Source organism: Macrobrachium rosenbergii, chromosome 23 (genome assembly GCF_040412425.1).
Source record: "Macrobrachium rosenbergii isolate ZJJX-2024 chromosome 23, ASM4041242v1, whole genome shotgun sequence".
Lineage (NCBI taxonomy): Eukaryota > Metazoa > Arthropoda > Malacostraca > Decapoda > Palaemonidae > Macrobrachium > Macrobrachium rosenbergii.
In genome coordinates, this window is record NC_089763.1 from 22,195,995 (window position 1) to 22,210,391 (window position 14,397).

Genomic DNA, 14,397 nt, shown 5'->3' on the forward strand with positions numbered 1-14,397 from the left:
CGTGCCCTCTACATAAGTACCCGTTCTAATGCATTTAATGTGTAAATATCACTGTGACATAACGATATAGTGTGAAAAAATACGTTCTTTCCAATCTATTTACTTATTTCAACTACAATCGTCAAACTTATCAAAAACCAAGTCTACATTTTTTTACTAAAAGATAGCTTTCTTTCCCTAACTTTCTGAATTAAATCATCTTTTATAACACACTGATGCTTAGAACAAACAGAAATTTTCAACCCAGCATTAACTTACCACAAGCAATACCGCAAGCAGTACCAGGAAGCACTGATTACGAATATTTCCCATTGCGGCAACTTCTAATCTCGAAGTAAGCAAGAAAAATTCCCAAAGTGTCTGATGATGTTCGTGTCAGCAAATCGGTCTGCGCCTTCACAGTGACGTTACTGGGTTCCCGATCGTGGGTTAATGACGCCTTTGTAGGCTGATGTTTTCTATTTATGGCAAGCAAATGCTACGTTGCCACATCTATGGCATACGAAGTAAATGATCCACTTCCGGTTTCCCCATTATGTTACTATGTTTTTCTTTTTTTTGGATAAGGTCCCTTTATCTAGTTGTGTGGTATCTTCTTCTTTCATTTTAATCTTTGCGGTGACATTCATCAACAGACAATTGAACAATGATTTAATGGCTTTTTCACACAGCATTCCTTACACTGTATAAATTTTACATTTTCATTTGGATCTATAAATACATGCTATGGACTGAAAAGTCAGTTTATTGGAGATGCCCGTCATTCTTCACGAAGCAAAAATCCCAAATACGTTTTTGATAAGAAATTGATTCAAGTTATAGGTTAAGAGATATGGTGGTAGAAGGTAGAACTACGAACAACAGAATTTATGATTGCATACACGTTCCATACCAAGTTTGGCAGTCTATGCACAACTTGGTATGGAGTTTATGCCTTCATTAATAGTTTCTTTTAATATTTATTTAATTTTTTTCAGTACAGAGTTTTTCCCCTTTTTAGAAACCAATTTCCTGCTGATTTCGGGACAATGTTTACCATATCACAAACGTAACACAAGATATTGCAAAGAATGATGAATGATTTTGAGAGAGAGAGAGAGAGAGAGAGAGAGAGAGAGAGAGAGAGAGAGAGAGAGAGAGAGAGAATATAACAAACGCTCAAAGAGGAAGAATTGACATTCAAGTAGCTAAGACGAAAGGTAAGATTATCCGGGATAACTATTTAAGTGTTCCTTCCAAACTGACATCCCTTTGTTTTCCAGACATATGAAAACGTTTGTGCGAAGTGTCTCTGAATATTTTATTTCATAATTTACAACCGATGCTAAATAATATAAATAGTTTAATCACATTAGCATAATCTATCTTTTGATTATTTTTAGGATTTCATAATTAGGGTTTATATACAATATCCACCCAGTTGTTCTGAACATGTGGCATTGTGGCTTTTTAAACCTAACCTTCCTTGATAAACACTGCCCCGCTCCCCACAAAGGATTGGTTTGACTAAAGCACCTTGTGTTCTAAGGTCCATTTACCTATTAGCATTCTAGATTTATCTGGTATATGCAATGTAAGATCCATTTGCTCATGTAACCTATCTCTCTGCATTCACTCATAACCAGTACACCTTTTTCTCACAAAATTAGTTGGTGTAATTTACTCTTTTTTTTTTTAATCTGTCTCTTTCACTTTACCCTAACATCCTTATGCATCTTTCAGTAATCTCACATTTGGTTTTTGGTTTTGACTCATGAGGCTGGGGTAAAAATATACTTATTTTCTCCTTCACAAGACCACTCATGTCATCAGTCTTTCAATTATTTCTCTCAGCGTGCCCATATCTCTCGGCTGACTCAGTGACCCCATACTTAAACTTTTTGTACCATTCATACTTTCCACTAACTTAATTGTTTTTCATTAATGCCTAGCAGACTTTTCACCAACATTCTCCTTATTCTCTGTTCCCTGTTATTAAAATTTTGTCCCCAATTACAAGTGTAGTGATTCAAGTATTGAACCTGTTTTCTTTTTGAATGAATGTAACGCATAACATTTCCTTTCACTAAACTTTAAACTATATATATATATATATATATATATATATATATATATATATAGTGTGTGTGTGTGTGTGTGTGTGTGTGTGTGTGTGTGTGTAGGTAGTTAACTTTCTCAATTCTTCATATCAAAAACGCACTTAATAATTCCGAGAAAGGTAAGAGGGAGTTATGGCTATTACAATTACACACACACACATATATATACAGTATACATACATATATATATATATATATATATATATATATATATATATATATATATATATATATATCACCTTTAGAATAACTACATATCAATTTAACAGGATTAAAAAAACAAATATTGATAGTATAGTACGCAATAATCTCAAACTTTTACACATCTAGCAATGCTGTCACAATTTATAATTTTCGTCAAGATTTCATACACAAACAGAACACATTACATATACTGTGTATGTATATATATATATATATATATAACTATATATATATATATATATATATATATATATATATATATATATATATATATATACATACATATACACATTCATCACTTTTGCAGACAAATGATATGACTACAATATCACGAGATAAATATTGAACGGGAGAGAAGGAAAATGCTTTAAATTATTTGATATTTTTATTCAGACTGGAGAAAAACAAAATTTTGGTGATGATGAAATACACAAAAAATCTGTCTTTCAAATACTTAAGATTTATTTTGAAATTTGTAATAATTTAGTTGACGGTTGCATGCATGTATATAAATATGTGAATGTGTTTTCATATATAATATTATATATATATATATATATATATATATATATATATATATATATATATATATATATATATATATATATTTATATATATATATATATATATATATATATATATATATATATATATATATATACACTGTAATATATATATAATGTAAACACATTCATATACTTATATATATATATATATATATATATATATATATATATATATATATATATATATATATAAATTATATATAAATTATATACGACAAGCATGTATGTGTGTATCTATGTGAAAGGTTGGATGTGCGTAGGCCTGCTTGGAGCTAGAAAGTCGTCGTTCACATACCCTCACACTGATGTCAGTCCAAGAGATTTAACCCCAAGGAGAACCTCTCGGTCTCTTGGTAGTAACAGGATCGGGCTCATAGCAGAATTTCCCACAACATGCTCCAGTTGAACAACAAAGTCGACCATCTCCACAGTCCTTGTCCGTCTCACATTCCCTTGTGAATTCTGTGGGATCCTCGGAGCTGAAATCGAAAAATCATTTTAAGAAGGGGAATCAACAAACACGTAAGCATTTCTTTAGTTCAACATAAGAAATATTAAACTTTTGGGAAAAAAAGGCACTGGTATTAACTACATTATTAAGATGAGAAAACGGTGATATGAACAAATCTTTGGGAATATATATTCCACATAAAAGCAACTCATTTCCTGAACTTAATTCAGCACTTCCGGTTCCAGTTTGGCTCACTCCCCAGTGGGACAGTATCAGAGAGAACAAAATACTAGATATATCAGCTTTATCATCACCCTATATCCTCTAGGGCCAAGCTAGGTCTTCCTATTCCTTAACATCTACAAATCCCTATTCATCTCCAGCTTCTCATTTTATTGTTCATGAGACATCTAGGTCTTCCAAATCCTTTGGTTTCTACATGAACCTAATCGTAGTTGACACTGTGGTGGACTGTTCTTCCAAAGTATGAAGATCATGTCCTTGCTAACTCCACCTTCCCTTCTTCATTATCTCGCTTATGTATGGGACTATGTATGTATATATACTGCATGCATATATGTGTGTGTATGTGTGTGTTGTTGTTGTTGTTGACAGGGAGGATAAGGAAATGAGAGTGCCTTTTATTGAGGAATCGAATGAGGTAAGTTAAGAACTTACTTCTGAGGTTAGGACTTTCTATGGGGGAAGGGACGTTGGAAGATCTGGAAAGGTGATTACTTACTCTTCTGAAGGAGGAGGTGCTGGAAACAAAGGACACTCAGGACCTGTGAGGATGACGTCTGGACTCGGTGAAGCCTCGATATTTTCAGTCATAGTCCCAAGCTGTTAAAGAATCAGAAGCAATGTTCAGCAACTATATCCAAGACCTATTAATCATCAATTGATCACTCAGTCCTAATGTGTGTGTTTGTGTGTATGTGAGAGAGAGAGAGAGAGAGAGAGAGAGAGAGAGAGAGAGAGAGAGAGAGAAGAAGAGAGAGAGAGTCATTAAAAACACTCGTAAAACCTAGTTACCACTTTGCAGGGAAAGTGGTAAGCATGATTTTAATATGGCTCGTGCGTTATTTTAACCTCTGCATTCTTCTACAAATGATTTACAATCGTACAACGATTTAGTTTCCTATCCACTGACGGCCTTTCTTTCCCTCAAGTTATTTTTCCTTACCTAAGAGACACAGTTAGTTCCTTTTAATGATTGGAAAGACTTTCACTACTTTGTAACAATGAACTTCAACAGCTCTACTCTTGGATTACCAATATTCCTAAACAAATTGAATTCACTACTATTCCCCACCTTGTTCTTTCATAACTCTTTGAAACTCTTTCTTCTGCAGAGAACATTTCACGCCGAATTCTCCAAATTCATTGTTCTCTACCTCCCTGCAAGCCGTGTTTGTGACGTCCTGCATTCTTAGTTTATTTTGCTGATCATAACATATCTCTAGAAAATTAGCATTCCTAACTTCTATCTTAACTTTACTTTTCAGACTGGATTGATGATTAAACATCTGGGACATACAATCGGTGTATTTAACTCGATAATTAGTTTTCACTAGGAATGATGTATTGACAGGATTGTAATTTTTCCTCATTGTAGAGAGAACAAAACGTAAAAAAAAAAAAAAAAAAATTCGGCTATTGTAAAATGAAGACAAAACCTGTCTCTTCTAAAATTCTATTTCTTATTCATAGTGGCATAATCTAAGGCCCTAAACGTGCCCTAAACGTAAGTGCCAGTTCTAATGCATTTAATACGTGTAAATAGCACACTGACACAACGATATAGTGTGAAAAAATACGTTCTTTCCAATCTATTTACTTATTTCAACTAGAAGGTCAAACTTATAAAAAAAAAAAAACAGACTACATTTCTTTACTAAAAGTTAGCTTTCTTTCCCTAACTTTATGAATGAAATCATCTTTTACAATCCTAAACTGGAAAAATGTCTGTAAAAACTATACACCCATCCAACACACTAATGCTTAGAACAAACAGAAATTTTCAACGGAAACATATTAAACCCAGCATTAACTTACCACAAGCAATACCGCAAGCAGTCCCAGGAAGCAATGATTTTGAATTTTCCCCATTGTGGTAACTTCAAATCTCCAAGTAAGCAACAAAAGTTCCAAAGTATTTGATGATGTTCGTGTCAGGAAATCGGTCTGCGCCTTTACAATGACGTTACGGAACTCCGATCGCGGGTTAATGACGACTTTGTAGGCTGATGTCTTCTATTTATGGCAAGATAAAGCTGCGTTGCCACATCTACGGTATACGAAGGTAATGGTCCACTTCCGGTTTCCCCATTATGTTACTGTTTTTCTTTTTTTGGACAAGGTCGCTTTCTCTAGTTGTGTGGTGTCTTCTTCTTTCGTTTTAATCTTTGCGGTGACATTGATCAACAAATAATTGAATGATGATTTAATTGATATCACACAACATTCCTTACACTGTAAATAATTTTACATTTTCATTTGGATCTATAAATACATGTTATGGACCAAAAAGTCAGTTTAATGGAGATGCCCGTCATTCACCACATAACAAAAATCATAAACAAGTTTTTGATAAGAAATTGATTCAAGTTATAGGTTAGGAGATATGGTGGTAGAATTACGAACAACAGAATTTATGGTTTTGCAGTTCTCTCTCTCTCTCTCTCTCTCTCCAAAAACACTTCATCTGCTGTAATATCAAGAGTTTGTAGGTTATTTGTGAATACAATTTCCGAAATTCATAGCAACGGGTAATATAGTATCCTATAAACCCAGTCTCCACCTGAATGGACGTACACAGAAAGTTAACTTAGATACTTACATGCTTAGATTAGTATACAAAAGCTTACATTCATCAGATTATTATTTAAGGGAGAATTTAAATTCTCGTGATGGCCTTTTGGATGTAATTAACTGCACCAAAACGAACTTTAAAAACTAACATAAAATGGAGGTTTTCAAGATTCTACCCACTTGTGTCTCTCATTGTAAGATCGATGTACATCTATCACGCAGAGGTCCATTAGCAGCCTTTATTCTATAATTCAGCTGCACATTGCATTCGATGATCCATTACCATCTTGCACTCTAAGGTCCATTTGTATATTATGTTCTAATTTCCAGTTGCATTTTGAGTTCTAAATTCCCTTGGAGTACTTATTCTTAAAATCCATTTGCTAATTAACCTTCCTCTCTGCATTTACTCCTAACCCGTACAACTACTCCCAGAAGGATGTACTGTAATTCACTCCCTTATTTCTTAAATTCCATCTTTTCTTAGCTAACATTCTCCTGATATCCTTTTACACCTTTTGGTAACCAGATATTTGATTTTATTTTTTATCCTGTGTGGCTGCAATATAAATAATCTCAATTTCCTCCTTCACGAAACTATTCAAATCATCAGACTGCCACTTATTCCGCTGAATGCACCTATACCATCCACATCTCCCTGCTGACTATGACTCCACAATTCAACTCGGTGTTCCCTTCATATGTTTCTCTTACTTCAGCGTTTTTTCAGTAATCCTTAGCCTACTTTTCACTCACAAATTCTCCTTATTCTCTGATCTTTTCTTCCTCATTAAATATTATTTTCCTTTATCTATTATGAACCTTTGAGGAGGTGGTAGGGAGGAAGGAGTCAAAATCTGTTTGCACCAGAACACCCCCACCCTTCACTGACTGAGCGAAAATGCTTTGCAACAATTTTATGACTCTTCGTTTTCACATAATACTTCATGCTACATTAATGAATTTAGTATCATGTTAAAGCTGAAGAGACGAGCTTTATCATAATTGCATATCGAGAGTAAAAAAAAGTTATCCGTATGGAGAAAACTTGTGTTGCTTTTTTAAAAACATTCACGACAAGTCAGAGAAAAAATTTATCCAGCTTCTGTTTCACAGCGTAAAAGTGTGACAAATTGTGTTTCCAGTTGAGCCACGTATGATACCATAAAGAGTACTAAAAAATGTAAAATATCCCTGGATGATGGAATATAACCTGGCAAAATAAAAATTTACCCCATCTTCAAAAAAAAAATTATCCTTTATATATACATATAGGTATACATGTATATATGCATATATATATTATTTATATATATTATATATATATATATATATATATATATATATATATATATATATATTGTTACCACTTTGATATTGTTAATAATGACAATGCTATATTAGCCAAACATAAACAACTGCACAGGAGCCAATAGAAAGGTTTAATAAAGTTAATATCTTTATTTCTGAGATAGGAAACTACAGGTCTTAATTACAGAACAATTCTAAATTTTACATACACACATTGTTTTGACAGTTTATTATGATTTTGTTGATGAATATATATATATATATATATATATATATATATATATATATATATATATATATATATATATATATATATATAAAGATAAAATCCACAGAAGGAATCTCTGCTAAGTAAAGGACTAGTGTCAAATAGCCTCCAGTCTTTCAGTTTTCAGCAGCACCTGTAGTGCTCTGCTCTATTTTTCATGGATTTTATCATATATATATATATATATTCATCACGTTCCAATAATATAATTGATAAATTATATTTTAAGACATTATACAGAAGGGGATAAAGGCAGGGGCTGATACATATATTTTTATATATATATATATATATATATATATATATATATATATATATATATATATATATATATATATATATATATATATATATATATATATATATATATATATATATATTATACTATGTACATGCTGTATACGTGTGTATATATAAATATATCATCAGTTTTAAATGAAGACATGGCTACATTAAAAAGGGATTAATATTGAACAAAAGAGAAGAAAATGCTTTATTGTAGTCAATATCTTTATTTTTGAGACTGAAAAAAAAAGCAAGGTGAGAGTAAATACATTCTTGAGGTTTATTTTGACAATGTAAAAATCATTTAATTCAAGATTACAGAGATGAACATGTGTGTGCGTATATATATATATATATATATATATATATATATATATATATATATATATATATATATATATATATATATATATATATATATATATATATATCACATACATACATAATAAACATGTATTGTGAAGGGTATGTGAGCGTGGGCGTACGTGAGGCTAAAAGTCGTCATTCGTATGTGCTCACACGGATGTGAATCCAAGAGATTTAACCCCAAGAAGAACCACTGGGTCTCTTGAAAGTGAAGATAGGATTGGGGTCATAGCAGAATGTCCCACAACAGGCTCGAGTTCGACAACAACGTCGTTGAAGTCCACAGTCCGCGTCGTTCCGGCAACTTATTGGGATTGCTACGCGACCGGCTGGGCTGAAATCAAATACTTCTTTTAAGAATTGGAATAACAAACATGCGAATAACTTCTTGTCAAAAAATATGAAACAGTACACCTTGTCCAAATCTACCATTTATTTCTTCTTATTCCTTTCACTTCTAGAAAATACATGGACCTAATAATGGTTGACACGTCGTGGACTGTTCTTCAAAAGATGAATATTATGTTTATGCTCACTTGCACCTTACCTTTCATTATCCAGGTCTATATTCGCGCGGCGATATATATATATATATATATTCTAGAAATATAAATATATATATATATATATATATATATATATATATATATATATATATATATATATATATATATATATATATATATATACAGAACACACAAACATATGTGTGTATATATATATATATATATATATATATATATATATATATATATATATATATATGTATATGTATATATGTGTATATATATATATGTGTTTGTTTGTGTGTGTTTATTATGTTATTTATTTGTTGACAGGAGTGATAAGGAAATGAGTGAAAATTTCTCTTGAGGAAAGAATGAGATCAGGTAAGGACTTACTTGTGAGGTGAGTACCTCCTATGGGGATAGGGAGATTTGAAGATCTAGTAATCATTACTTACTTTTGTGAAATAGGAAGTGCTGGAAACTCAGGACACAAATCAAGATCCATGGGGAAGCTTCTTTGACTTCGTGAAGCCTCGATATTTTCAGTCAAAGTTCCAAGCTGTTGAAGAATCAAAATTAATGCCTAGAAAATAGATCCAAGACTGTTAACCATCAACTAATCACTCACTACTAATGTGTGTGTGTGTGTGTGTGTGTGTGTGTGTGTGTGTGTGTGTGTGTGTGTGAGCGAGAGAGAGAGAGAGAGTGAATCATTAAAAATACACTCGTAAAACCTAGTAACCATTTTCCTGGGAAAGTGGTAAGCATGATTTTAATATGGCCCGCACATCATTTTGACCCCTGCATTCTTCTACAAATGATTTACAATCGTAGAACGATTTAGTTTCCTATCCACTGACGGCCTTTCCTTCCCTCAAGTTATTTTTCTTTACCTAAGCGTCATTGTTAGTTCCTCTTAATGAACCTCAACAGCTCTACTCATAGATTACCAATATTCTAAATAAATCGAATTCAGTACTGTTCATCATCTTTTTCCTCGTCACACTTCCGAAACTCTCTGCTGCACAAAACCTTTCATGAAAAATTCTCCAGATTCATTTTTTAACCTCTCTACAAGCCATGTTTGAGATGTTTTGAATTCCTAGTTTATTTTGCTAAGCGTAGTACTACCTCTCCTGAAAATTAGCTCTCATAACTTCCGAGTCAACCTTAATTTTGTTTTTCGGATTACTGGTTAAACATTCGGGACTTACAATCTATGCATTAACTCGATAATGCGTTTTCATCTGGAATGCTGTAATGACAGGATTCTCAATCACACCATTAATTAACAAGTGAGCTAAATTAAAACAAAATAATCAGCTGTTACTAGATGACGACTATAACAGACAAAACCTTGTTTTATCTGTAAATCGATTTTTTTCCTCATGGTTGCATAATGTTAGCCTGTTAACGTAAGTGTCCGTTCTAATAGATTTATAAATTGTGTGAATAATACTCTAGTATAACAATATATTGAGAAAAAAACCTTTTCAGTTTATTTACTTGTTTCGCATAGGATTTCAAACCTATCTAAAATCCAGACCACATTTCTTAGCATTCCCTTCCTTTCCCTAACTTTCCTCCAAAACTCGATCAAGATCTCAGCAGAAAACAAACTCTAATTTCTCTCTGAATAAAATCATCCTAATCGTAAGTGCCCGTTCTAATGCATTTAATAAGTGTAAATATTATTCTGACATAACGATATGGTGCGGAATAATCTGTTCTTTCCAGTTTATTTACTTATTTCAACTAGAACGTCAAACTTACATTAAAAAAAAAAAAACACAATACATTTCTTTACTAAAAGATAGCTTTCGTTACCTGACTTTCTGAATGAAATCATCTTTTAATACCCCAAACTGGAAAAATGTCTGTAAGAACTATCCGCCCACTCAACATACTGATGCTTAGAACAAACAGAAATTCCCAGCAGAAACATATTAAACCCAGCATTAACTTACCAAAAGCAATACCGCAAGCAGTCCCTGGAAGCAACGATTACGAATATTTCCCATTGCAGCAACTGCAATCTCGTAGTAAGCAAGAAAAATTCCCAGAGTGCTTGGTGATGTTCGTGTCAGGAAATAGGTCTGCGCCTTTACAATGACGTTATTGGGTCCTCGATAGTGGGTTAATGTCGACTTTGTAGGCTGATGTCTTCTATTTATGGTAAAAGCTGCGTTGCCACATCTGCGACCTACGAAGATAATGATCCACTTCTGGTTTCCCCATTATGTTGCCATTTTTTCTTTTTTTTGGACAAGGTCGTTTTTTCTAATTGTGTGGTGTCTTCTTTTGTTTTTATCCTTGCGGTGACATTGATTAACAAATAATTGAATAATGATTTAATTGATTTCACACACAGCATTCCTTACACTGTAAAAGTTTTGCATTTTCATTTGGATCTATAAAATACATGTTATGGACCAAAAGTCAGTTTTAATGGAGATGCCCGTCATTTCACTACACATAACCAAAATCATAAACAAGTTTTGATAAGAAATTGATTCAAGTTATGAGTTGAGATATGGTGGTGAAGGGTAGAACTACAACAACAGAATTTATGGTTGCATACACTTTTCATACCAAGTTGTGTTTTCTCTCTCTCTCTCTCTCTCTCTTCTCCTCTCTCTCTCTCTCTCTCTCTCTCTCTCTCTCATACTATTTCACCATGTCGAACTTCTAGTTTTTTTTTTATAAAACCTCTCTATTCATTTTTATGCCTTCATTAATAGTTTGTTTTTATATTTGTTTAATTTTTCTTTTCAGCACAGAATTTTTCCTCTTTTAAGAACCCCATTTCCTGCTGGTTTCGGAACAATGTTTACCATAACACAAACGTGACACAAAATATTGCAAAGAATGAAGAATGATTTTGAGACAAATTAGGAGGAGAGAGAGAGAGAGAGAGAGAGAGAGAGAGAGAGAGAGAGAGAGAGAGAGAGAGAGAGAATAACAAACGTTCTAAGAGAATGAATTGAGACGAAAGGTAAGATTATCCGGGATAACTATTTAAGTGTTCCTTCCAAAACTGACATCCTTTTCTTTTCCAGACATATAAAAACGTTTGTGCGAAATCTCTGAGTAACATTTGATTTCATAATTTACAGCTGATGCTAAATAATATAAATAGCTTAATCCCATTAGCGTAATCTATCTTTTGATTATCTTTAAGATTTCATAATTAGGGTTTATATAAAATTATCCACCCAGTTGTTCTGAAAATGTGGTATTGTGGCTTTTTACCCCAAAACTTCCTTGACAACCCCCACCGCCCAACAAAGGATTGGTTTGACTAAAGCACCTTGTGTTCTAAGGTCCATTTACCTATTAGCATTCTAGATTCAACTGGTATATGCAATGTAAGGTCCATTTGTTCATGTAACCTATCTCTCTGCATTCACTCATAACCAGTACAACTTTTTATCACAAAATTAGTTGTTGTTATGTACTCTCGTTTTTTTTTTAAATCTGTCTATTTCACAATGAACTTTTACCCTAACGTCCTTATCCAACTTTTCGTAATCTCACATTTGATTTTTGCTTTTATCTCATGAGGCTCGGGTAAAAATATTCTTATTTTTCTCCCTCACAAGGCCTCTCATATCATCAGTCTTTCAATTATTTATCTAAACGAGCTTATATCCGCTATACCTCCTGGCTGACTCAATGACCCCATTCACGTATTGAACCTGTTTTCTTTCTGAATGAATCTAATGCATAACATTCCTTTCAGCTTCAACTTCATATATATATATATATATATATATATATATATATATATATATATATATATATATATATATATATATATATATATATATATATATATATATATATATATATATATATATATATATATATATATATTATCACCTTTATGAATAACTACATAGCAATATCAACAGGATATGACTATTGTACAAAGATAAGAAGAGGTGTAATATTCTAAATACCTTTATTTTTGATAAATGAAAAAATAAATATTGATAGTATAATACACAGAAATCTCTAACTTTTACACACTTAGTAATATTGTCACAATTTATAATAATTTTCGTCAAGATTTCATACACACACATTGATATGATAAATATCGAACAGAGGGAAATGCTTCAAATTATCTGATATCTTTATTTCATACTGTAGAAAAAACAAAGGATGCTAATGAAATGCACAAAAATCTCCATCTTTTAAATACTTAAGATCTATTTTGACATTATTTAATACTTTAGTTCATGGTTACATATATGAATGTAAATATGATTATGTAAACGTGTTTATTTATATATATATATATATATATATATATATATATATATATATATATATATATATATATATATATATATTACTGCATATATGATGTAAGCATGTACGTGTGTATCTAAGTGAAGGTTGGATTTGCGTGAGCCTGCGAGGAGCTGGAAAGTCGTCATTCAGATGTGCTCACATCGATGTGAGTCCGAGAGATTCAACCCCAAGGGGAACCTCTGGGTCTCTTGGTAGTGAGAGGATTGGGGTCATAGCAGAATGTTCCACAACAGGCTCCTGTTGGACAACAAAGTCGGTGACCACCGCAGTCTTTGTCCGTCTCACAGGCTCTTGTGGGATCGTCGTGGCTGAAATCCGAAAATTCTTTTTAAAAAGAAGAACAACAACAAACATTCAAGTCATTCCTAGATGAACCATATAAAAGAGTACACTTTTTGGGAAGGCAGCCCGTGGTATTACCCGAGAATATATATTCTGCACAAAAGAATCTTATGTACCATACCTGAACTATCACTCTAGGTTGTAATGAGGTACACTGCCCAGTGAGATAGTAATATGAAAGAACTATTATCCTCAACTTAGCTTCCATGAACGTTTTATACATATATATACAGTATATATATATATATATATATATATATATATATATATATATATATATATATATATATATATATATATATATATATATATATATATATATATATATATATATATATATATATATATATAATGTATATATATGTATATATATACATATATATACAATATATATGAATAATTTATATATGTATATGTGTATATATATATATATATATATATATATATATATATATATATATATATATATAATTATTGTCAAGGAGGATAAGGAAAGGAAAGTGCCCTCCAATAAAGAGAAGAATGAGGTAAGGTAAGTGTTTACTTTAACGGGGCTATGGGGTTGGAATAGATAATGAGTTAAAGTAAAAAGTATTAACTAGTGAGGTGTGGGGAGGAGGACGAGCTTAAATGAGTACTTATTTCTGAGAGGGAGCTTATGAGAAAAGGTGAGTACTTCCTAGACGGTGGGGGGGGGGGGTTAGGGGGTGTCTAGAAAGGTGTTTACTTACCCTCCTGAAGGATCAGGCGCTGGTAGCAGAGGACACCCATTAGGACCTGTAGGGATGCTTTTTGGACTTGGTGAAGCCTCGATATTTTCAGTCATTATCCCAAGCTGTTAAAGAATCGAAATTATTGCTCA

General features: G+C 32.3%; 2 protein-coding genes across 2 annotated transcripts in view; both read right to left on the reverse strand.

Annotated features, from left to right (window-relative positions):
• Positions 1-419, reverse strand: part of LOC136851166 (uncharacterized) — a 3,003-nt gene extending 2,584 nt beyond the window's left edge. The window contains exon 1 of the mRNA XM_067125123.1: positions 259-419. Within this exon, the coding sequence (XP_066981224.1) occupies positions 259-312 (54 nt within the window). The 5' untranslated portion in view covers positions 313-419. The remainder of the gene's footprint in view (positions 1-258) is intronic.
• Positions 420-3,091: 2,672 nt separating this feature from the next.
• Positions 3,092-5,535, reverse strand: LOC136851168 (WAP four-disulfide core domain protein 2-like). The gene is made up of 3 exons (XM_067125124.1): positions 5,379-5,535; positions 4,063-4,163; positions 3,092-3,348 (listed from the first exon to the last, which is right to left on the reverse strand). Exons 1-3 carry the CDS (start codon positions 5,430-5,432, stop codon positions 3,192-3,194), a joined length of 312 nt encoding a protein of 103 aa, XP_066981225.1. The 5' UTR covers positions 5,433-5,535; the 3' UTR covers positions 3,092-3,191.
• Positions 5,536-14,397: the final 8,862 nt, after the last annotated feature.

What these genes read in the sequence shown, in the direction of transcription:
- LOC136851168 (XM_067125124.1), bottom strand. Translation starts at nt 5,432, where the DNA reads ATGGGGAAAATTCAAAATCATTGCTTCCTGGGACTGCTTGCGGTATTG. An exon ending in TGCTTGCGGTATTGCTTGTG is followed by an intron (nt 4,164 to 5,378) that starts GTAAGTTAATGC and finishes ATTCTTTAACAG; the next exon opens with CTTGGGACTATGACTGAAAA. An exon ending in GCACCTCCTCCTTCAGAAGA is followed by an intron (nt 3,349 to 4,062) that starts GTAAGTAATCAC and finishes TTTCGATTTCAG; the next exon opens with CTCCGAGGATCCCACAGAAT.